The 26,073-nt window shown below is 42.5% G+C and overlaps 1 protein-coding gene across 6 annotated transcripts in view; it reads right to left on the bottom strand.

Moving 5' to 3' along the window:
- KIF6 (kinesin family member 6) overlaps positions 1-26,073 on the bottom strand; it is a 440,562-nt gene that overhangs the window by 375,430 nt on the left and 39,059 nt on the right. The window contains exon 1 of one of the 6 annotated variants that reach the window (XM_089333256.1): positions 18,227-18,524. The exons of 4 other annotated variants lie outside the window; for them this stretch is intronic. In XM_089333256.1, the coding sequence (XP_089189382.1) occupies positions 18,227-18,465 (239 nt within the window). In that variant the 5' untranslated portion in view covers positions 18,466-18,524. Of the gene's footprint in view, positions 1-18,226; positions 18,525-26,073 lie in introns of those variants that run through there. One more of the 6 variants, XM_089333257.1, reaches the window with a different exon arrangement.

Raw genomic sequence — 26,073 nt, 5'->3', positions numbered from 1 at the left:
TGAGAGCTAATAAAGAGAACCCTCACAGAACCAAATAAATTTCACTTCCATGAAAAGCTGGGGAAGAGTTACACAGAACCATGGAGTAACTACCAGACGGACATCCTCTGTTCCACTTCCGTCTTGCTCCACCCAATGTCCAAGAGCCATCTCAGAAAAACATAAATCAGGTGGCTGGCACTGAGGCACAGCAGGCTGCCTGAAATGCTAGCATTCCATCTCAAAGAGCCAATTTGAGTCCCAGCTGTTCGGTTTCTGATCTAGCTCCATGATGATGTGCCTGGGAGAGCAGTGGAAGATGGCCCAAATGCTTGGGCCCCTACACCCATGTGGAAAGCCTGCATGGCCCCTGGCTTCAGCCTGGCCCACCCTCAGCTATTGCAGTCATTTGGAAAGTGAACCAATGGATGGAAGATCTCTCCCATTCTGTGACTAAAAGATCAGTCCAATCTCTGGCCAATGATTCACCATAGTGATATTTTGATTTTTCAACCTGGTAACCTCAGCTATTCAAGGATGGCAAAACTACTATCTACTGACTGTGCCCAACACCCTCCCAACACATATACCAGGAAAATTTTTAAATAAGAATAAAGTAAATTAAACTCATACTCTTAATATTTTCACAGAATACGTTAAGGAGCAATTTTCACATTATTGGGCTATTCTAGAGCCAGAAATACTTAAAGAGGCTACAATTTCAAGTTGAAACATGTTATTGATTTCAGGTTTGTGATATTAAATTGAAAGGTTTAAATATACTTTATTTAATTTTGGAAACAGTATTGAAATGCTGAGAGGTTAATTTACTGCATGTGTATCTTTATTATTTTTTAAAGTTGATTTTTTAAAACTTATTTGAAAGGCAAAGTGAGAGCAAGAGCAAGTGGGTGAGAGAGAGGTCACTCAATCAAGGGACCTTCCACCGGCTGGTTCACTTCCCAAATATCTGCAATAGCTGTGGCTGGGCCACACTAAGCCAGAAGCCAAGAACTCCATCTGGGTATTCCACATGCATGGCAGGAACCCAAATACTTGAGCTATCATCTGCTGTCTCCCAGAGTATGCATTACCAGAAAGCTAGATTGGACGTGTAGATGGAACTTGAACCAGGCACTCTGATATGGCAGGTGGGTGTCCCAAGCATCAGCTTGATCTGTTGTGACACAATGCCCAACCCTATTATCATCATTATTTAAAGTTGCTTATGTGTCAGGAATGATTTGTTAGGTTTGTAAGTCTGCCCCACCAGGCAACTGAGGCACTTGTCAAAGTAAGACACATTAAATACATAAATGAGGTTTACACTGCTTAGGGTAACTGAATTATCTCAACTGGGATAAGAACTAACTATTTAGGGAAATTTCAACTCTTAGACTTACATTAACCAAATGTTAACAAGATAATAAGTGAAATAGATTTTTCTTATACTTATGCAATAACTACAACTGCTAAAAACAGAATCATAAGCTTCAGGTTGAAGTAGATTTCTGAATGCACAGCTTTAACAGAGTCAAGATTAATTTTAAAGTGCAATTAAAAAGAAGTCCTTTAAAAAATTCCCTTGGACAATAAAATACTCAAATTGAAAATAAGTTCCAAGAAAGCAGGGACTTTCTCTGTCTTGTTTACCTCTCTGGTTTACCCCAGTGTCCTGGCAACCTTTTAGAGTGGTTCCTTCTACTCTTCAACTTCGTATTTTTCTGACCGCCACATTAGCACACCAGTCACACCAACACTAATAGAAAAAAAAATCAGGCCGGCGCCGTGGCTCACTAGGCTAATCCTCCGCCTAGCGGCACCGGCACACCGGGTTCTAGTCCCGGTTGGGGCGCCGGATTCTGTCCCGGTTGCCCCTCTTCCAGGCCAGCTCTCTGCTGTGGCCAGGGAGTGCAGTGGAGGATGGCCCAGGTGCTTGGGCCCTGCACCCCATGGGAGACCAGGAAAAGCACCTGGCTCCTGGCTCCTGCCACCGGATCAGCGCGGTGCGCCGGCCGCAGCGCGCCGGCCACGGCGGCCATTGGAGGGTGAACCAACGGCAAAGGAAGACCTTTCTCTCTGTCTCTCTCTCTCACTGTCCACTCTGCCTGTCTAAAAAAAATTAAAAAAAAAAAAATCAAATCTGTGTTCTAGAATGCTTGCAGATGAGAATCTGAATTTTGGAACAAGATTTGCAAAAGATAACTAGGGATGACAAGAATTGTATGAAACGATCAGTATTTGTTTCTTGACTGGTGACTGTAGACGAATCATAGGAAGAAAGCAGGTAGGGAGTTAAGTCATAAATTGCAGAAGTAGGGATAGGTGACTGGCATGGTGATGAAGGTGCCTCTTGGAACACTCACATCACATGTCACAGTGCCTCGGTTTGAGACCTGGCCCTGCTTCTGACCCCAGTTTCCTGCTAAAGTACACCCCAGGAGGCAGCAAGTCAGATGGTTCAAGTGGTTAAGTCCCTGAAGTGGCTTTGGCGGGCATTTGGGGAGTGAACCAATAAATGGAAGATCTCTCTCTGTCTCTCTGCCTTTCAAATAAACCAAAGTTTAGAATCAGGAATAAAACTAGATGTTCCAACACCAGAAGCATGGCCAGTTGTGTGGTGGTGAGTACCTTGGAAAGGTCAGTAGGAGACAATGGAAGCACTTTTAGATTTTGGAGGGAATGGAGACAAGGCACCAGAATGGACCATCACTTCCAACACATTAGCTGGGAAGGGGAGGAATTATAAAGAGTAGAAAGTAAAGATCAGTCTAGGGACGGAATTGCTCTTTTTTTTTTTTTTTTTTAATAGTTGTGAGTTTTGGCTTCCACTAAGATGTAGAGCAAAGAGAATAGTTTATAATGTTAGCAAAAGACTGGATGAGGAGCAGGCCAAGATCACATCAGATGAAAGTATACCATTTTAAGGGAGAAATCTAAAGCAATTCCATCAATATCATGAGACACTTAAGCAGATAAATGAACCAATAAAAATGTGAAAGATTAATTCCTGGTACCCATCTGTGTTAAGCACTACTCTAGGTACTAGGGACTTAGCAGTGACTAAGATGGACAGGTTCCCTGTTCTCATGGCGCCTATATTCTAGTGGAACAAATCAGGATGGAACTAATAGCAATTTGGAAAAGTAAGACAGGGGTGGGCATTTGGTGTAGTGATTAAGATGCCACTTGGTAGGCCCACATCTCATATCCAGAGTGCCCAGGCTTGAGTCCGGGATCTACTCTCACTTCCTGCTAATGCATACCATATCTGGGTCCCTGCTACCCATTGGGAGACTTGGATTGAGGGCCTGGTTCCTGGCTTCAGCCTGGGCCAGCCCCAGCTTTTTTTTTTTTTTTTTTTTTTTTTGCACCTAGAGACTGAACTGCGGATGGGAGATATTCTCTCTCTTGCTCTTTAAATAAATAAAATAAATACTGTATATGATTCTAGTATACTTTCATATGGTGTTAACTGTTATAACTGTCAAGAAACCAGGGGAAAGAGACAGAATGAAAGGACTTTATATGAATGTGAGGCCATGCAGGAGCAGACTGGAAGAACTCCAGCTTGGCGTCTTCAGGGTGTAGTAGTATGGATCCCAAAGAAGAGAAAGTAGTGTATCTTGAGAATTGTCATCCTTGGAACTATCACTCAGTCTTTTGACAATAGCATGGCAATTACCTCTAATTTCCCCACATGATGGCAGCCTTGATTCTGAGACTGAAAACTGAAATTTCCTTTTTACCCCTCAACATTTCACTGATGGATGGTGGCTTGTGGAAAGAGCTGTCATTACATGAAATTTCTAAGTAAATCAGGGTCTTTGGGACCCAAAATATGCAGTGTTTTTCATGGCAGTTGACTCTACATAAAAATACGTGGAACACATTTGGTGGTGGATTAGACACGCAAAGAAGGAATATGAGCTGGTTATCAGCAAGATGCAATTGCTTGAAGTATAGGATCTGGAGGAAAAAAATTGTAGCAGAAACATTGTTTATTTTTCTCCACACCAGCCTGAATTACAGTGTGAGAGTAAAAAGTTAGATCTTTCTTTTTCTCTTTTTAAAAGATTTATTTTTTTGAAAGGCAGAGTTACAGAGGGAGAGAAGGGGGAAAAGGGGAGGGAGAGGAAGAGGGAGAGGGGAGGGGAGAGAGAGAGAGAGAGAGAGAGAATCTTCCATCTGCTGGCCAACTCCCCAAACGGCCACAATAGCTGGAGCTGGGCAGATACCAAGCCAGAAGCAGGAGCTTTCCCTGAGTCTCCCATGTGCGTGCAGGAGCCCAAATACCTAGGCCATTCTCCGCTACCCTCCCAGGTGCACCAGCGGGAACTGGATTGCAAGTGGAGCAGCAGGGACTTGATTCGGCACTCATACGGGATGCAGGCATTGCAGGCAGTGGCTTTAGCCACTATGATGCAGCACCAGTTCAAAAGTTAGATCTTTCTGCATGCTTTTCAAAACTTGAATAAATCCTTTGTCCCCTATGTACTTATTTTGGACTTAGAAAAATAGTAAACTTAAGTGTTCAACCATATCTTAAATAATTAAGAACAGTATTTTTCATTAGTTCTCTTTCCAAGAGAATCATGATCATAGGATGAGTTCAAACATAGACTCAACCCAAAAAGGCACATGACTACATCAGGCTGAACTCCTTAGAGCTACTGCTCTAGAACCTGAGAGATCCTCACAATTCTCTCCCTCCAGGAAATCATCCCACGGAACACAGAAACCCATGACACTCCAGGATCCCTCATAAAATGTCATTCATCCTTTTCTTGAACACTTACTGTGATAAGAAGCTCATCACCTCACTAAATAGCCATGTCCCTTCTGGTCCGGATTAACTGCTGTACAGGCCTCTGTTCTACCTCCCCTGCCCCTCATGGTATCGCTGATTGAGTATGTCCTGCCTCATCTGGTCTTCCAAATTAAATCAGTTTTTCTCTAAATCTCTCTAATAAGAAACTCGAATTTTAAGTATCATTTATTTATATTAGTTTCAAAGTACTAATATAATTCTGATTTTTTTTGACAGGCAGACTTAGACAGTGAGAGAGAGAGAGAGAGAGACAGAGAGAAAGGTCTTCCTTCCATTGGTTCACCACCCCCAAATGGCTACTAAGGCCGGCGCGCTATGCCAATCCAAAGCCAGGAGCCAGGTGCTTCTTCCTGGTCTCCCATGCGGGTGCAGGGCCCAAGCACTTGGGTCATCCTCCACTGCACTCCCAGGCCACAGCAGAGAGCTGGACTGGAAGAGGAGTAATTAGGACAGAATTCGGCACCCCAACTGGGACTAGAACCTGGGGTGCCGGCGCCACAGGCAGAGGATCAGCCAAGTGAGCCGCGGTGCCAGCCTATAATTCTGTTAAGTTATAGTATTTAAACATATTTTCAGTTCATGAAAAATGGAATCTACCAAAAATAAAATCTACTTGGGAAAAAAATCTAAAATCATAAAAACCATTGAAACACTTATTACTAAGACTAAACATTGAACTCCGATGGCACCATAAAATCTTTATTTTCATTAATGATTGGAAAGTAACTTGAGCAAATTTACTTTTCAAAACTACTTATTTATTTCTTTTTACTTAAACAACTACAACCACCTAATTCATAAAATATAAGTTAAAATATATTCTCTTAAAGCACTCACGTAGATGTTATGAGAAATTGCCATAACAGACCCTGGGGAAATAAATGAGAAAATCTAATGAAATAAACGGAGTTCAATGTTTTAAAGGTCACTCTTTAACCACTTTACAGAGATTCCATTACGTAAACAAAGCTCTGCTCTGCATGTCCTGCTCCCAACTGCACCTCCCAACTTTGATTCTCAGAGGAAATGGCTAAAAGCATTCAACGAGACTCCCTTGTCTCTGAGTCCGAATGTTGAATAATCTTCCCTGAGTGCTGCACAAAGCACCCACATATGGATTTATCCAGGACACAGAGACTCTGCACACAAGTTCCAAACTGACCTGCATAATTCATCTGAGTTCCACGTCTTTAGGGTGATGAATCATTTCCTTTGCTTTAAAATATTTTCCACGTCTCACACAGGCCCATTCTCAGTTTATTTTCTTTTGAAAATGTTACTGTTCATTCATAGCCAGCTACTTTTAAACCTTTAATTGTCATAATAAACTCTCGGGGTTTCTGACTGATCTCTGTCATGAGGATACTCAGGCTTTGAACCTCAAACGAGATGTCAAGTGGGACAGTTCCCAGGGATACAAGCATGTCTACAGCCTGCTGCAAGGCACCTTGGGGGACAGAGTGGAGTCTGGAGCCACTGGTCGGGGAGCAGCAGGGCAGAGGTGAGCAGGTGCTGGCCAAGCCAGTGCTGAGTAGCTGCGCCTGGACTCCCTGCACTGAGACTTGTGGAAACAGAGCCAGTGATGGCAAACTCTGTTGTCTGCTTCTCTTTAAAAGTTTCTGGGAGCTGGTATTGTGGTACAGTGGATTAAGCTGCCACTTGCGATGCTGGCATCACTTATGATTGTTGGTTCCAGTTCCAGTTGCTCCTCTTCTGATCCAGCTCCCTGCTAATGCACCAGGGAAAGCAGCCGAGGATTGCCCAAGTGCTTGGGTCCCCGACATCATTTGGGAGACACAGATGGAGGCCCAGGCTCCTGGCCATTGTGCCTATTTGGGAGGTGAACCAGTAGATGAAAGACAGACCTCCCTCTCTCTCTCTCTCTCTCTCTGTCTCTTCCTCTTCCTCTTCCTCTCTCTTTCTAACTCAGTCTTTCACATAAATACATATATTTTTAAAACAAAAAACTGTAAATAGTCCCAGGAGGGATGAGTGAAAAGCAGATGGCTCTCTCTTGCAATTCGATAGGATAGGATCATTTAGTGGGAAAGGCTACCCCAGGCCTCTTCTCAAATAGGTGAGCAGGTCCCCACTCCATGGTGATGCTATGAGAAGTCCAGGGGGCTCTGTTTCACTCTCTCCATGACAGTGTGTGAATTTTCTAGGAGTGGTTGGGCGGGGGGAGGGGGGCGACAAGGAACAGAAACTTCAGTCCTCGAGAGATTTTCAGAACATCCAAGGAGAGTAGTCTGGTTTCTATGGTAATAATTTGTTGATGTGATTACATCTAATTGTGTTATCATTTTGGATTACAGGTATTAAGGCCAGGAGTCTTCACTAAGGGCCTTGGTTTATGACATGGTCCAGCTCACTAAGTGGGGGTATGTGCGTTCCTGCTAGTGAGTGCTCTCCTCTAGGAACAATAAAACAAGAGGAAGCAACCCTCTATTCCCTTCCAACTCTGACTCTTGGAATAGTTAGGCCCCTGGCACCCTCCCCAGACCAGCCACAAGAGGGTGCTGTAGTTGCCATCTAAGCTCACACCTGCAGTCCACCTGTTAACAGTGCAGTTTTAACTGTCACGAATTTGATTTTCCTTTCACCTGTCACATACAAAGCACTGTGCTAATCACTGTAGGAATATATCGATGAATCAAGATGGGATCCTTCACAACACTGACAGTCTAGTTGGGGTATAAGAAACAACACACAGCACACAATAGGAGCTGTAATAGAGGCGCAAACCGAGTGTTGAGTGGGCACACAGAAAGGGATGATTTGTTGCAGTTGGGATGACTGGGGGTTTCACTTTGGAAATGCTCTTTGAGCAGGACTTGAAAGGATGGATAGGACTCACACACCCAATATCTGACACGAACACCCAGGTTTTAGCTGCTTCAACCCTCCCTGGTGACTGGCATTGGCTTCTGTTTTGTTGTTCTGCGTTAAAGGATTGCATTGCTGGCACAGCTCCATAGACTTCTGTAGGCTCAAGCGATGACACCCAACCGCAGATCCCCAGGTGACTCCGCAGGGTATCAGAGAACGGGTCTGGCCTCGTTCTGTCCTAGGCATTGTGCCTGGGGCTGGGGCTAGCAGAGGGGAAGAAGCCCTGGTCTCTCTCCCTGATGGCCGGCTGGGGCCTCTGTTCCCATGCCATCCCTGCCAGGCTGGTTCCCAGGCAAGCTCCAGGCCTGTGCTTCTCATCTCACCCCAGACAGCCTGAGCTGACCTCCGTCGGTGGCAGGGCTCTGAACCTGAAGGCCTGCCATCTTCCGTGTGTCTTTTCTGAAGTTCTATCCTCCTTTTTCCTAATCACAGTCAGTAATAGTAACAATAACCTTCTGTTGAAAATTTGCCGCGTGACAGATAGTACTCATGGCCCCAGTTAACTTTTACAGAAATCCTGTGAAGTTTTCAAAATTCTTAGACAAGCAACAGAACCAGCTTTACTGGATGTAACTATCAGTCACTTGGGCCTCCATTAATAAATACCAAAGACCAGGTGGTTTACACAACAGAATTTTCTTTCTTTAATATTATTTTTATTTTTCTAAAGATTTATTTATTTTATTTGAAAGGCAGAGTTACAGAGAGGCAGAGGCAGAGGCAGAGACAGGGAGAGGCAGAGACAGGGAGAGGGAGGGAGGGAGGGAGGAAGGGAAGGGGGGGAGAGGGAGAGAGAGAGAGAGAGAGAGAGAGAGAGAGAGAGAGTCTTTTATCCGCTGGTTCACTCCCAAATGGCCACGATGGCCTCAGCTGGGGCAATCCAAAGCCAGGAGCCAGGAGCTTCTTCTGGGTCTACCATGCAGGTTCAGGGACCCAAGGACTTGGGCCATCTTCTACTGCTTTCCCAGGCCAGCAGAAAGCTGGATCTGAAACGGGGCAGGTTGGACTTGACTCGAACCACTGCCCATATGAGATGCTGGCACTGCAGGTGGTGGCGTTACCCGCTACGCCACAGCACGGGCCCCCAGAATTTTCTTTCTCACAATTCTGCAAGCTGAACAGTCCAAGATCAAGGTCCATCAGAGTTTGGCTGTTGGTGCAGTACTTCTCCCTGGATTGTGGATAGCTGCTTTTACATTGTATCCTCATGCAGAAGATCTGTCTCTCTCCCTCCTCTCTCTCTCTCCCTCCCTCTTCTTATAGGGCTACCCTGGTGTTTGATTATGGACTCATTTAACCATAATTAATTCTGAAAGATCCTATCCCCAGCCACAGTCACATTAGGGGATAGGGCTTCAACAAATGAACTGGGGCAGGGGAAGGGCAATATTTGGGACACAGCAAGTAGGAAACTTGATTGATGGACAGAGAGTAGTTCAAAGTCTCCAGGAAGTTCAAAGAATCAGGCTCAGCAAGTAGGCAGCAGCAAGAGGAAGCTAGGTAGCCAGAATTCAGCACAAACCACGCCAAGAACCATTGTGGGGAGAATGCCATTGCATCACAGGATACCACTGCTGAGCTGTCAGTCACTGCAGCCTAGAGATCCAAATGCTGATGCCGTTACCACCCACCATGGTCTAAGTATCCACTCTCCCTGCTCTGTCCATCCCAATTCAATATCCTATGCATCTAAGTAAGCAAGCCTAGGTCATAAATCAGCACCCCAGCTTAGGGATGTTAGGAAAGCAAGACTTGGGCTTTCTGTAGCTTCTACGAAGGGAGGCAGGCCCAGCCTCCTACCAAGATGCCTGGGATGGAATGCTCTCATCATAGGTGAAAGGTGCAAGTGCCAGATAGATCCCTCTGCAAACGACAAAAAGGCCACACGCTTACTAGCACCTCTGACAGGAGGTGAGTTAAAGTTAACAGCTGGCATATACATTTTAATAATGAAGGCAAAAGCCGGCGCCGCGGCTCACTAGGCTAATCCTCCGCCTAGCGGCGCCGGCACACCGGGTTCTAGTCCCAGTCGGGGCGCCGGATTCTGTCCCGGTTGCCCCTCTTCCAGGCCAGCTCTCTGCTGTGGCCAGGGAGTGCAGTGGAGGATGGCCCAGGTGCTTGGGCCCTGTACCCCATGGGAGACCAGGAAAAGCACCTGGCTCCTGGCTCCTGCCATCCAATCAGCGCGGTGCGCCGGCCGCAGCGCACTGGCCGCGGCGGCCATTGGAGGGTGAACCAACGGCAAAGGAAGACCTTTCTGTCTGTCTCTCTCTCTCACTGTCCACTCTGCCTGTCAAAAAAAAAAAAAAATAATGAAGGCAAAAGTTTTATTAAAAAATACTCTTACTGCATGCCATAGAGGCCAATATTGTCTAGTGGTTCTGTTTTGCATCATTAAAAATTATGGTCATACACAAGCAAGTTGATTTTATAATCTAGCAGATTATGAATCATAATTTGAAAAACATAAGACTAAGAAATGGAAAACATTTAGGAGGTTGTTTCATTAGAAGATGAGAAAAGATAAGGGCACAGATGGGGCACTAAATGTAGAAATAAAGCATTGGGCATAGAGATGAAATGCTTCAAAAATTAGCAGGACCTCCTGATTCATAGAGGCTGGTTGAGGTTACAGAGAGAAAAGACAGATTAAATCCGAAATTTTTAGCCCTGATAAAAACTTAATGCTTAACTAAATTAAGTTCTTTCATGGAAAATGTGGTTATACCACTTGTTTGTCCTGCAGATTTTCAAAGACCAATAATAAAGAATTGAGAAGAAGTCTTGGAACAATTAGGAAACCCTTGGCAAGGGTGTCAATTTTAGGGACCAGGCCAACACAGACCAGATTGGTATCAGACATTTATATTGAACAGGTTTTTTGAGAAATAGGAAGTTTAGGGGAAAAAAGAGGAAATTTTGAGAAGAAATTTAAGAGAGTACAACAGAAGAGAAATGCTGAAAGTAACATGTCTATTTTTAACTGATACATAATAATTGTGTCTATTTATGAGGTACAGTATGACATTTTCATACATATGTACAATGTGTAAAGACCAGATCAGGGCCGGCGCCGTGGCTTAACAGGCTAATCCTCTGTCTTCCGTCGCCGGCACACCGGGTTCTAGTCCCAGTCGGGGCACCAGATTCTGTCCCGGTTGCCCCTCTTCCAGGCCAGCTCTCTGCTGTAGCCAGGGAGTGCAGTGGAGGATGGCCCAAGTGCTTTGGCCCTGCACCCACATGAGAGACCAGAAAAGCACCTGGCTCCTGCCTTCGGATCAGCGCGGTGCGCCAGCCTCAGCGCGCCGGCAGCAGCGGCCATTGGAGGGTGAACCAACGGCAAAAGGAAGACCTTTCTCTCTGTCTCTCTCTCTCACTATCCACTCTGCCTGTCAAAAAAAAAAAAAAAAAAAAAGGACCAAATCAGGGTAAATCACGTTTCCATCACCTCAATATTCATCATGTCATTGCGCGTTGGGATTGTTCACAAAATCTTCCTTTCTAGCTACTTTGAAACATGCAGTAAGTTGTTAACTACAGTTCTAGAACACTAGAACTAATTTTCCATTATAATTATATTTTGGTACCCATTATCCATCTTCTTTCTCTATCTGCCTTTCACTTCCTAGCTTCTTGTAACTTCTGTCCTACTCTTTAATTTCTATGAGATCAATTTTTTTTTAGCTTCCATATAGGTTGTGGGGACATTTATCATTTGTCTTTCTGTGACATGATTATTTCACCTAACACAATGTCCTCCAAGCTCAGCCATGTTGTCACAAATGTCAGGATTTCATTCATTTTTATGGTTTAGTAATATCCTGTTGTAAATATATTTTCTTTACCCATTCTTTGGTCATTGGACACCTAGGTTGATTACCTATCATGGAATCCACTGTGAATGGTGCTGCAGTAAACACAGAACCTGCTGCTATACTTTCCTTTAGGTATAGTATTGCCAGTAGCAGGATAACTAAATCATTTAGTAGATCTATTTTTAGTTTTCTGAGAACCTCTCTATTGTTTTTGATAATGCTTATTCTAATTTACATTTATATCAACTATATACAAGGGTTCCCCTTTCTCTACATCCTCATCAGCATTTGTTATTTTTTACCTTTTTGATAATAGCCATCCTATCTGGGATGAGAAGATATCATGTTGTGATTTTATTTTAAATAAATTTTCTTTATTTCCCTGATTATTAGTAACACTGACTACTTCTTCATCTACCTGTTGGCCATTAGTATGTCTTCTTTTGAGAAAAGTCTATACAGGTCATTTGTCTATTCTAAAATCAGTTTACTTGTATTTCTTGCTGTTGAGCTGTTTTGAGTTCATTTTATATTCTGGATATTAATCTCTTATTGCATGAATAACTGGCAAATATTTTCTCCTGCTTTGCAAGTTGCCTTTTCACTTTGCCAATTGTTTCCTTTGTTGTGTTCAAGGTTTTTTTCAGTATGATAAAAACCCATTTGACAAGTTTTGGTTTTGTCACCTGTGCTTTGGGGGTATTATCCAAAAAAATTTTTTCCAGGCCAATGCCTTGAAGTGTTCTCCCTGTGTTGCCTTCTGGTGGCTTCAGAGTTTCAGGTTTCCCATTTAAGTCTTTGACCCCTTTGATTTGATTTCTGTATCTGGTGAGAGATACATTCAATATTTTTAGTACTCTTTACTGATGCAAAGATACTCTGAAAATGTAAGAATATATTATAGAGATACTGTATATTTCACAGGGATGGGAGAGAAGATTTTGTGAATAATCCCAAAACAAGATGAATAGATTACAGAGATAACAGATGTGGAAATTAGCCTTTTGAAACTCTTCCTACAAATGAACTGTATAGACTCAACTGATGGGTTTATGACTTAGCAAAAAGGGTAGATGCTATAAATTATAGAGCAGTCAGTTAGTAATCAAAGTGCAGGAAGAGATGACCACATGGCTGGCTCTTTACTACCTGGATTTCTCCTCTACTAGATGATGAGCATCATGAAGACAGGAATCATGACCTCCTCTCTGTGTCCCTGGGGCACACAATACATACAATATTCCACAGTGTGCATGTAAGAAACACCAGCTGAGCAGGACTGGACTGAGCTGAGCTTAAGAAGTTCACTAAGAATAATAGTTGTGGACAAAATATTGCAATGAAAGCCAAAATGAATAAAAGAGCTGGACACATTTGTAATAGTCTCAAAAAGTTCTGATCAATATCCATTGACAGATCTTTAATGGCATGTCCCTGGGCAGTGTACATAGACTGCTTCTGTTTAACATTTTTATCAAACAGTTATGGAAGACCCAGATGGTATGCACATAAAATGTGCAATTAACTCATGGCTGAGAAGTAAAATTAACATACTAGATAATTGAGTCAAGTTTTAAAAAATGAAAAGCTAGAATGAGGGACTAAACCTAACAAAATCTAACAACAGCAACAAAAAATGTGAACAGGATCAACAAAAAGACCTGCAGGTAAGTATCAATAAACAGGCAAATGTGTTAGCGTGGGTCAGGAAAATGTACAATAGCCAAGTCTTCAAATTCTCCCTCTACAGCTGCCCAGAAAGCCTTAACTCTCTCCTTCTAAAGCCAACTTAGAGATTCCAGATAAAATACAATATATACTCTTTTAAATGGATAAACATATTTGCAAGATGGTAAGGAAAACACCTAGGGACCAAAAACAAAGAGGTGAATGAAAAACAAAGTCAGGTAATGAGCCAATGCTGGGGCAAATATGGGAACGTGAGGTGGGGAAAATTCTGATATCAGAAATCAGATGCTGGGGTCAATATAAAGCGGGTAGTGGATGCTGAGATATCTTTATTAATCCAAGGCCATTAATAAAACAATGAAAAGCAAAAGAAAAGAGGCATATCTATCTAACAGCAGGGGAAATAACAAGGAAACTTGCCCATCTCTGTCTCCACTACGGATGAGAAAAGAAAAAGTCTTCCTTCAGCGTTTGTCACCTTTGACTTATCCATGTGCATAACTGAGCTATAAATTTACATTACCCACTGGTTTAATATAAATTCTAAAACTGAAGATGTGGTCATTGAAACTTTAAAAACTCAATTTAAAGATTAAGCAGAACTGGCATATGTAACAAAGACTTTGTAAAGTTCTAAAGATATTTGAAATAACACCTAAAATGCAAAAAAATGAGAAGTCAGAAAACATATTTTTTAAAGATTTATTTATTTATTTGAAAGAGTTACACAAAGAGAGGAGCGGCAGAGCGAGAGAGCGAGAGAGAGAGAGAGAGAGAGGTCTTCCATCTGTTGGTTCACTCCCCAACTGGCTGCAACAGCCAGATTTAACCAATCCAAAGCCAGGAGCCAGGAGACTCTTCCAGGTCTCCCATGTGGGGGCAGGGGCCCAAGGACTTGGGCCATCTTCTACTGCTTTTCCAGGCCACAGCAGAGAGCTGGATGGGAAGTAGAGCAGCCGGGTCTCGAACCGGTGCCCATACGGGATGCCGCCACTTCAGGCCAAAGCATTAACTGGCTGCGCTAGAGTGTCGGCCCCAGAAAATATATTTTTAAAAGTCAGCCGGCGCCGCGGCTCACTAGGCTAATCCTCCGCCTAGCGGCGCCGGCACACGAGGTTCTAGTCCTGGTTGGGGCGCCGGATTCTGTCCCGGTTGCCCCTCTTCCAGGCCAGCTCTCTGCTGTGGCCAGGGAGTGCAGTGGAGGATGGCCCAGGTGCTTGGGCCCTGCACCCCATGGGAGACCAGGAAAAGCACCTGGCTCCTGGCTCCTGCCATCGGATCAGCGCGGTGCACCGGCCGCAGCGCGCCGGCCGCGGCGGCCATTGGAGGGTGAACCAACAGCAAAGGAAGACCTTTCTCTCTGTCTCTCTCTCTCACTGTCCACTCTGCCTGTCAAAAAAAAAAAAAGTCTGAGATAACAGTGAATGAAAAGGAAAATATATGTTTAATATGAGTTATAAATAGGCATTCCAGGGACCAAGGCTGTGTAGTGGGTTGGGTTAAGCTACTGCCTGCGTCACTGGCATGCTATATTGGATACCTGGCTACTATGCTTCTGATCCAACTTCCTGCTAATGAGGCCAGGAAGGCAGCAGAAAATGGCCCGGGTGCTTGGGCCCCTAACATCTGTGTGGGAGAGCAAGCTTGACTTCTGGGCTCCCAGCTTTGGAGGAGCCAAAGCTGCAGCTATCTGGAAAGTGAGCCAGCAGATAGAAGATATCTGTGTGTGTTTGTGTGTATGTGTGTGTGTGTCCTTCTCTGTCTGTCATCCTGCCCTTTAAATAAATACATAAATACATTTTTTAAAAAAGGGAGGTATGACTGTGTCGTAGCAAATGAAACCACTGCCTGCAGTGCCAGCATCCCATATGGGCACTGATTGGAGTCCCAGCTGTTCCACTTCTGATCCACCTCCCTGCTAATATGCCTAGAAAGCAGTGGAGGATGACCCAAGTCCTTGGAACCCTGCCACCCATGTGGAGGACCTGGAGGAAGCTTCTGGCTCCTGGCTGTGACCTGGCCCAGCCCCAGCTAATTTCACCATTTGGGGAGTGAACCAGTGGATGAGAGATCTGTCTCTCCCTCTCTCTGTAACTCTGCCTTAAAAAAAAATACACAACCAAGATTTCTTGTTTTAAAAGAAATTGGTGGCATTCACACAAGCGACTACTATGCAGCCTTTAAAATAAATTATCTTTTCAAAACAAAGGCGTTACTAAGAATGGAACAGAGGAAATATTTTAAAAAAGAAGATGAGACGTTAACAGAAATGATGATAGGCATGCATCCTCATATTTAGGAAGCACAAGGAGTTCTAAGTGGGATAAATGAAAATAAATACACATCAAGACGTATCACTGAGAAACCACAGAACACAAACACAAGGTGAAACTCTTAAAAACAATGAAAGAAGATACATTCCCTGAAGTAGACCAATTCGACTAATGCAGACTTCTCAAGAGAAAAAGCTCAAAGGTTACGGGAAAATATCCCCAAAATATCAAGAAAATACAACTGTCAACAAAGAATTCCATACTGAGATAGTTGTAAGCCAAGTGAAAGAAACACTGGGAAATTTAGCTATGAATACACCCTCTCTGAAGGAGCTACTAAAGGATGTACTTTACAAAGAAGGGAATTGAAACCAGAAATAGCAAAGGAACTAGGAAAATGTGGGGAAAACCCAAATGTACATTGATATTTTTATAAAATAAAAATAACTGGGGCCAGTGCTGTGTCATAGAGGTGGTGCCACTGCCTACAGTGCCGGCATCCCATACAGGCACTGGTTTGAGTCTCAGATACTCCATTTCCAATCTAGCTCTCTGCTATGACCTGGGAAAGCAGTAGAAGATGACCCACATGGGAAACCTAGAAAGAAGCTCCTGACTCCTGGCTTTGAATCAGTGCAGCTCTGGCCGTTGAGGCCAACTGGGGAGTGAACCAGTGGATGGAAGGACTCTTTCTCCCTCTCTCTTTCTCCCTCTCTCTCCCTCTCTCTCCCTCTCTCTCCCTCTCTCTTCCTCTCTCTTCCTCTCTCTCTCTCTCTGCCTCTCTCTAACTCTGTATTTCAAATAAATGCATACATCTTAAAAAAATTCTAATTTGAATCATGTAAAAAAAAGAACTAAAACATTAAACAATAAGATAAAATGGGAGGAATGTGATTTAAGTTAATCATATAATCAGATTAGAGATATTCATCAATGATCAATTTTAGATGCTAAGAAATTAATTATGATTATAAATTTTTAACAAGAGTCACTGAGAGAGAGGGAGAGAATATAAGACTTCCTGGTAAGCAGCAGAGAAACAAATAATGAAAATGGTCAACAAAACAGACAACAGGAAAGGAGGGAGAAAAGAAATATAGGATACATAGAATATAAATATGAGAGGAAAAATCATAAATGTTACCAATGACTAAAACTTGAATAAAAAAGTAAAGATCTTCCATATTTCATTTACAAAGAGGCACAACTAAGGCATAAGAACGTACGAGATGTTTGAAAGTAAAAAAGATGGAAAAATAAATTTTTATGTACCCCACTTAGTGTGAATATTCACACATTTTCTTATATAAATGGGTTTGATTGTTGGCTGCAAGCCCAGAACCTGCTGTTATATAATATTCTGTACTGTGGGCTTTAGATAAGATACAGTAGGCCTATTTTTTAAAAATACACTTTAAGACATAAAAAAAGTATAGATATAAAATCAGTCACTACACAGGCTTTAAAGGAAAGTTTCTCAGGAAGATGGAACCATTCTAACCTCCAGACATATAAGGCATAAATGGACAGAATTATAAGTACAAAGACGAGAAGACTAAAAAAAGTTAGTGGAAAAGTATAATTAAGAGATAATGTACCTGTTTTATGAATATTTTGAAGATCCCTTGTTTGTACATCTAGAGGTCTTAAGATAACCTCCTTTGGTTCTTAACAGATCAAAAAGAAAGAAAAAACCAAACAGATGTAGCAAATTTGGACAACAAAGTCAAGAAGCTCAATCCAAAATGGAAATGTGGAAGCCTGGAGGAAGTTAATCAGCTGTTAAAGACTTTAATCACTGGAAAGCGACCCCTGGAATCATGCATCAGGTAGAGAGTTTGGCCAAGTGATCTGCAAGATCCCAACTAACTCTGGGATTGTTTAGTCTAGTTTCAATAAACATCTCACTTAAGATTTATATCTAGGCTGGGGTTTCCTCTTTTTCCAAACTGGATAAAGCTCTACAATGAGTTACAGCTTGAGGGATAAACCTCATTATTCTCACTGTGTTCCACTCTGAGTTTGGTGTGGGGAGGGGATTACCAAGCTAAACCCAAAGAAAACTGCATGGGTGTGGTCCAAAGGAAGCCAAATCAAGCAAACCAACAATTCTGCCCAAATTCCCAAGAGCCAAAACCACTGAGTTTCACTCAGCAACAAAGACCTATATTAGACCCCTCATCAACTTGAGCCAAATTTTCCTAAACCTCAGACATGTCAGGGTACTGGTAATTTGAACGATGAGCAAAAAGCTCGATTTTAAAAGGATTACCTTGAGACTGCTGAAGTTTCTACAACATTCTGGACTCTTTACAATAGAACATTTTGGAGTCTTTACAATGAATAAAATTATTTAAACAATAAATCATTCAAGGCCCCCAAACCCTCCCCTTCCAGACATTCACCACAGGGAGAAAATAGAGAATATGTGTATGGATATTCAACAAATGACAGAAGCATTCTAAAAGGAAAAAATAAATATCAAAGCACATGCTGAAATACTACAATGTGGTAAATTTACAACTAACGCTCTGTAAAGACAGACTTGGCCCACACATCAGTTAGCATACACAATTAGAATTCTACTGTTATAAAAACAGACAGGGACAAAAGGGAGCCGTCATTTAACTAGTACATACAGTACCTATTTATGTGCAAAAGAGCAGTGTGTGTACTGATGCAAGAATTGACATTTGCAAATTTACCATATCTCACTGTCCCTTTTTAGAGTGCCCAGTTAATCTGTTTACCTTATTGTCGCTCCCCCTCTTCGTGGAGGAACGACACAGGACCCTGCGCTGTTCTTTTGTCTGCTCGGCCCTCCCCGGGTTTGCTGCTGGTTCTTCCCGGGTTGGCTACCGTCCCTCCACCTCCGTGGAGGGGCGGGCCCCCTGCCACTTTCCCCACTTCCCCAGGGGAGCGGCATACCTCCGGCTGGCTCTCTCGGGGGCTGCACAGGTGTTCCTTCAGATAGATGTTCCTGGTGCATGTTGTCTCTCTCCTCCTTTATAGTCCTCTTCCACCAATCCCAACTCTGCTACCCACACGCCGAGTACGCTGCTCTCCTCCAATCAGGAGCAAGTCCTACAGTTTATTGATTGAACTGGAGGCAGCTGTGTAGAAGCTGTTTCCTCCTCTCCCAGCGCCATATTGTGGGAGAGCAGATGCATAGAATAAGTCTTAATTCCAGTAACTTAGTCTAGTCCGAGTTGCTCCCAGTTGCTCCCCACACCTTATATCATTTTGAAGGGAAGCAGTAGGGAGGCATTATTTCCACTGAGGCTTACCTTACCACCCGAGTTGGGGTGCCTAGGAACGGAAGTGGTGGAGACAGGGCAAGGCAGATGGAAGTCAACAGAAGAAGCATCTATCCAATGAGTGTTGAGATTGTTTGGCTTTTTCCCAAATTTTTTTGGCTTTTGCAAAATTCATTCCATCTCCCTGGAACACTCTCCAGAATGCCCATGTCTCTGAACTTGAAATCAGTCTCAGAGTTTCTTTCCATACACAGAAGCTATTAATAGCTCATTCAATAGTGATTCTTAAAATAGTGTACCAGATAAGGGACAATTTTTAATTCTCCATGCAAATTAACTTCTCAAGAACATACATGACACCTTAATATTTGTCAGTAATTCCCACTGTTTTCATCACAGCACTGGCTTTCAATGAGCATGCAGTGATTGATTTAGATTGGCCTGTATAAAACTTACAGTTTGATAAGATAAGTAAGAGAAAACCAAGACAAAATCAATGGAGGCATATATAAAAGTGTAGATGGGAAATGGCTCACTTATTTTTTTTTCATGGACAGACTGCATTTATTGGTAGAGATAGACAAGATGAAATTATTGACAAAGAGCTTAATCTAAGAACTGAAACAGGGGGAATGCAATATAATAGGCAGGGGACACAATATTTCAAGCCAATAAACACCTTCCTTGAATAACCTGATAAGACTAGAAATAGGCAGCCCTCAGCAAGTGCAGGATGAGATGCAGGAGGTGATATAAGGAAGGTAACAGGCTAAGATAGCTGTAGAGACAGGCCCCATCCCTTCTCTGTCCCAGGTCCTATATAAAGAGGTAAGAGAGAAAGCAGACAGGGGATTAAAGATGGGCAAAAATGTATAAAATAGAGCCCTTGTGTGCCCTTAGCTGTGTTCATTGCATAGGACACAGACAACTGTAATGGTAAGGGTCATATTATCAAGGATTATGGGAATAAAAGAAAGGATACAAACACTTCTGTCTGAGAGAGACAAAAGTTCTTAATAAATGACTTTAAAAACTAACTCCAGATACTTACACACTGTAACATTTGAGCCATTAAAACAAAAAAAAATTTGATGATCCATTTGAACACAATTACCACTACAATGAAAGAAAGATCTTCATAATATAACAAAGCTGTTTCCACATTTCAGAAGAATACCCAATCAAAAGCAAAACCAAAAAACCTTCACTGCTCTGTTTACGACAAACTGTCAGCACCACATCCTTCACATTAGGAACTGTGTTCTGTTTTGTGTTTTTTTATTTACTGGCCCTCATTCATGTGTATTCTTCTGTAGAAAAACAGCACCTGATGATGTGCCTTTTTTTGCAGGGTGGGGCAGGAGGAGGGCTACAATAAGGAGGAGAGACACAGTTTAGCTGAACAGTTTAAAGAATAACTATAGAAGCTTCCATTCTCATCAAATGGCAACTGTCTTTTAGTTTTTTTCTCTTCCTCTTCTTCTTCTACTCAAATCATTCATCCAGGAAGAAACAAAGCCCAAATCAACACTTTATATAAAATATCAGGGAGCCCAGGGAAGGCAGGATATGGGCTCACTGGATCTCACGCAAGATCTTGGTCTCCGAGTCAGAGCTCCTCCCTTCCTAATTCTGCAGATAAATGGACAGCCGGTTGCTCTATCCCCGTTCTGCTGCATGGGAAAGGCAATTTCTGCCACAGTGACAAATTCCACTATAACCAAACCAACAGCATGCCCCATGGAATTCACTAGGAAGGGATTTTTAACTATATTAGCATTATGTATAAATTCAAGGAAAAATACATTTGGAGAAATGATGAATGTAGGGAGAGATACACATTTAGAAATAGAGTTGGGAAAATTCCAGAGAAAGAAATATATATATTCCTGAAGGTAAAGTATCAACATTCTACCCACTGGCTTACTGCACAGATGTTTATGAATGTCTCCTGTAACTAAAGACTGGTCTAGGTGCTGGGAATACAGCAGTAACAAGACAGGAAAGAACTCTCCTCACCCAGCTTACATCTAGCTGGGGACAAAGACTGCAAAGTACAACTACTCTGTGGAGAATAAAACAGTGATGTGCTACAAAGCAACCAGCTAGTTTCTGATTACTTTAGGTAGGAGGTCGGGGAGGGGCTCCTGGAGGAGCTAATATTTAAGCTGTGATCTGAGTGACAAGGAGGAAGAAACCCAGGTAGGGAAAGAATAATCAAGGTTTCTCAAAAGAAAACCACTGTGGCTGGAGCAAGGGGGGAGAAGAGAGAGGTCTGAGGGATTGGTAAAGGCCAGATTTAGGGCTTTGCAGACAAGGTAGGCAAGCTTGTGACATTTTAGCCTGACAAAAATCCTTTGTAGTACTTTAATCAAGGGAATGATTGCATCCAATCTGCATTTTAAAAATTCATTTGGCTACTGAGTGGGGAACGAACTACAAGTGGGCAAGAGGGCAATGGGTTAGAGGACTGTTGCAAAACTGATTAGGGTAGCAATAGCGAAGATGGAGAAAAAATAGATCAATGTGGATACTTTAGAGTTCAATAGATAGGGTTTGCTCTTGGGAGATGAGGAAAAGAGAGCTATCCAGAACGACTGGAGTCGTTCCGTGAATAACAACTCAGAGACATATGTGGATAAGGAGGATTTGGAGTTCCTTAAACTACATCCCCTCATAGATGACTATAAATACCCAAATGGAGATGCCAAGAATGCAATTAGATATATAAGTCCAGAGTTCTGGGGACAGATCAGAACTAGAGATACAGAGAGAGTCCAAAACACCAAGATTATATTTAAATTCATGGCAGTGAACAAAATCTCAAAGGAGCAAGAGGAGAAGAGTTAACAGCATCAGTGCTAAAGGCTCATGATGAATAAGCAAAGATGATAAAAGGAATAGCCATGTGGATAAGGAAACAGGATAGCACGCTACTCAGTTTGGGTCCTGTGGGAAGCTGACACAAAGACGGAACTAGATGTACTGAAGAAATGTAAAGGAGGAGGAGCAGGAGTAGGTAGAGAGAGCTTCAGATCTGATGCAGGTCTGACACCTGTGGAAGGAGACTGGGATGTAAGGGTTGTCTTGGAAGTGCCCCAGACCAAAGCTCAGCTCTAAGACATGGCTTGGCCAAAGGGGAGTTCTGATCCAAGACTGCTCAATAAAGAAATACAATACAATAAAAGTACTCCTCAGATCTAGTACTCCTGTCATGTATTTTGTCAGCTTGGAACACGCCTGCTGTGTTGGATCAGAGGGTATGGTAGCTGAAGGTTAGCAGTCAGCTCTTGCCCTGGGCACAGTCTCATGAAGGGAGCACCAAATGGGATACCTCCATAGCCACTATAGTGTGATACTATAAAATCCAACAGTAAAAGAGTGTCTTAAAGAGGAAAAAGTTATTCCTGTTTTCTTAAAGACTATGTTATAAAAAAAATAATTACCAACAACCATCAGCGACCTTAATGAGAGCAGCCTCAGGAATGCAGAGAGGACAGAAGCCCCACCGCACAGGGTAAAGAAATGAATGGGAAGTAAAAGGTAGACAAGAGGACTGACAACTCTTCTCAGGCAGTGTTTCTGGAGAAAGAGAACACAGAAATGGAAAACAGCAGGAAGAGATGTGAGTAAGGAAGGCTACTGTTTTATTTTTTAAAGGGAGATCCTAGAATGTACTGATGAGAGGGAGCCCATAGATTAGGAAAAATCAGTAATACTGCAGAAAGAAGAAAGTTGCAAGTGTAATATACTTGAGAAGGCAAGATGAGAAGAGGACTGGCAGGGACAGGAGAGTTCTGAGTGATAGAGAGGAGGCCAGGAATCAGGTACAGACGCAGACCAACAGACTTGGTGGAGAGAGAATGAGGGATAGACTCATGGGGTCTATTTTCCCAGTGAAGTATGAGGCAATTGAGAGGGAGGAATAGGGGAGAGTGTAGGAAATTTGAGAAGAATTAAATTGAGAAATATGGTCATCTCTGAGAGTAAGAAAGGGAGCATTCCAAGACTTACAGGCAAAATTAGGATCAGAAGGCAATATTGAGGGGCCATTGAGTTTTTAGTGAGTTCATAGTCAATGTTTTTCTCTAGCAGTAGTTAGCAGCCCAGGTGTAGACATGGAGTAGGTGGACGTTCAGCGTAACCAGAGAAGGGGCTTTGCTGTGTATATGACAGGGAAAGAGGTAGGAAGATTAATGGTGTTTTGGGGCCATGTATCCAAATCCACATGCAGCACAACAGTTCCCTCAGACAGACAATGGCAGTTACGTTGGTTGAGTGGTTATCGCTCCTTCAACTTCCCAGACATCGAGGAAGACTCCTGTTTTCTTCCTGTCTAGGCAGTTTCTGCAATTATTCTTCCTTTGGTGTCAATTAAACTCACAGATATCAAGGTTTTTAATGAATGTGAAAACATACGCTGTACAAATCTGTTTTTGTTTTATTGATTTTTAAAGACCATTTTTTGAAAGTTTGCTCTTTTATAACATGGGCTGAATTTAAAAATCATTAAATAAAAGTTTAAAAAAATATCAATACTAAAATATTCCTTCTTAGTTGGATGACAGATGAAAGAAGCTTTTAATGAAAACAAACAAAAGAGTTCAACATGATATCTTAAATCTTTGCCAGGACAATGAAACACATCATATTTTGTAAGGTATTCGGCTTAGGAGATCTGCTTGGATCTCAGATGCACATAAAATGGTAATTTTCAAAGTAATATTTTATTTACTTCTTTATATGATTTACTTGAAAGGGAGAGAAATAAGGAAGAAAGGAAAACATTGAGAGAGGGAGTTCTTCCATTTGCTGGTTCATGCCCTAAACACCCACAACAGCTGGGGCTGGGACAGGCTGAAGCCAGAAGCTAAGAACTCCATCTGGCTCTCCCACATGGTGGCAGAAACCCAACTACATGAGTCATTATTTGCTGCCTCCCAGGTTGCACGGTAGCAGGAAGTTAGAATCAGGAGCAGAGCTGGACCTCAAATCCAGGGACTACAATTTGGGATGTAGGTGTCCCAAGTGGTATCTCAACTGCTGTATGCAAAATGCCTTCTCCCAAAATGGTAATTTTAAAACCAAAAACACCATTACATTGATCTGCTTGGGGCCATTTTCTATGAAAATAGATGCAACCAGAATTTCCTCTTTTATCTAGCAAACTGTTGAAAATAAACTCAGAAAACACTCTTTTCATGAAAAACACCTGATGGAAAATACACTAATTACATAAATCACATGGTAAAATGAAAGCTTATAATAAGCAGTTTTCTCCTATAGTCTCAAGGCTACAATTTATTTCAGAATAATTCTTAAGTATATCATTAAGGTAAGTAGTTTGAAAGAATACTAATCATTTCTTGTGCACAAAAATTTGAATTTCTGGTCAAATTCTCTAGTTTGGTAGTTTAAGCCCACAGTTACATCACATGGGATTCAAGGCAACAGGAAGAGCAAACTGCAACGAAATCCTGGCCTTCTCCCATAACCCAACCACCCACGTTAGAAAAAATGACTAGGAAGCAAACGTGTCAAGAACTGGGCCTTCCCTACAGAATATACTCCCAAAACTCAAAACTATAAATGGCCACTCACTCACAAGTATCATTTTTAACAGCAAGAACATCTCACTCATAAATAAATGCTTTTCTTCTTTGAGCTCCTAAAAACTGACTGCATTTTAAAGTTATACATATCTGAGACTAGTATAATTCCAGGCTATCACATCAATGATCCAAAAATCCCAAAGGGGCTGTAACTGAGTTGTTTCTTTATTTTCAGTATTTTAGCATAAAGAAATGAAGCTACACATTAGGAAGCTGTTGTGCTGGAAAATTTTTCAGCTGCCAAATAAGTCATCCAGAAGCAGCACAGTGGAGCAACCAACGGTACCTAGGGTCCAGAATCAACACTCTGCAGCTGCGTTCCGTAGCAGTGCCACGACGCTAGCCCAAGAGGATGGAAAATGTGACAGGTTCCTCCACAGATGGACACGAAGGACAATGAACAATGAATAGTGGGTGTAGGCAGCAGAGGAGGAGAAGACACGTCCCCCAACGCAGAGAGAGCAGACAACATGATGATTACACCAGTTCTAGGAACAAAGTGACAGGACCAGAGTCATGCAAAAACTAGGTCGTTGTGAAATGAGTACTAACTCCTGACGGTAGGCTCTTAAGGAAAGGAAGAAGCTAAATTTGAGCCTTTGAGACTTCAGAGAATACTCAGTTGTTGGCAAAGAATTATGCTCTAGGAGGGCTGAGGGTAATGAGTAAAATTTGAACTTCTTATTCCTTGACATCAAAGGATATCAGCCTTTCATTCTTTTCTGGGTAATAGAAAAAAAGCAACATCTTTTGAAGTATGCAGATCAAAGTGCTAGGTGAGGAAGAATGATAATTTGGTTATCAGCCCTTATCTGTCATCAAAATGATTAATTTTTATATATCATGTTAGTAGAAAGATTCCCAATACAACAATGAAATCATTTTATTACTCATATTATACTACTTGGGTGTGCCATGCTGGTTAAGCCTGGAGTCAGACTTTCTGGGCTTGAATCCTGGCTCCATCACATGTAGCCACGCATGCCAGTTAGTGTTCTGTGCCTCCCTCTCCTTTTCCCTAAGAGAAGGGTAGTACCTCTAGCCAAGGGGTTCTTGTTAGTTACTCCATCTAAAGCACCATGTCCGCGAGAATCCCAAGAGGTATAAGGTGGTACATTCCATTCATCGAGGGCCTTGTCACAGAGATGTGGAAGCTTAGGAGATCCACAAGGAATAGTACTGGAACTTTCAGTGAGCCAGAGCAGATTTGTTATCCACCCCCGACCACCCCTCCTGTAGGCCTCCGAGTTCAAGGGGAATCCACAAGGAAAGACAAAGTTATAGACAGTAGGCTGCCTTGGGAAGACGCTGAAGAAAGGAGTGTCTGGGAGAAAGCCAGGGGAAGATATTTTGACCTCACTGTCCTCCTCCCCTCTGACCTCGTGCTGAGGTTTCCATTGGCTGAGCCCACAGGAAGCCCGAGGGCTGAGAGCAGGCTGATGAACCACACAGGTCAGCCTGCCGGGACAGAAGGCAGGCAGAGAAGGGAAGTCAGGAGACCTGCCAGGGTGAGATCCAGATAAGCACTGTGCTGTACTGAAGCCATCTGATCCCTTCAAACATCGAACTTCCGCAAATACACATCCTTGTAATTAATCACATCACATCAGTTAGGACCAGTTGTGAAGACTAACTCAGCTAGACAGGGGCTCATGATGAATATGACTCTATTTTCATTCTGATAGCTATAGGCTGGGGACCAGAAACTCATTCTTTATTCAATTTATT

The sequence above is a fragment of the Oryctolagus cuniculus genome, chromosome 5 (assembly GCF_051225735.1).
Source record: "Oryctolagus cuniculus isolate XC-2025 breed Fujian yellow rabbit chromosome 5, ASM5122573v1, whole genome shotgun sequence".
Lineage (NCBI taxonomy): Eukaryota > Metazoa > Chordata > Mammalia > Lagomorpha > Leporidae > Oryctolagus > Oryctolagus cuniculus.
This window is presented reverse-complemented; position numbering and strand designations above follow the sequence as displayed.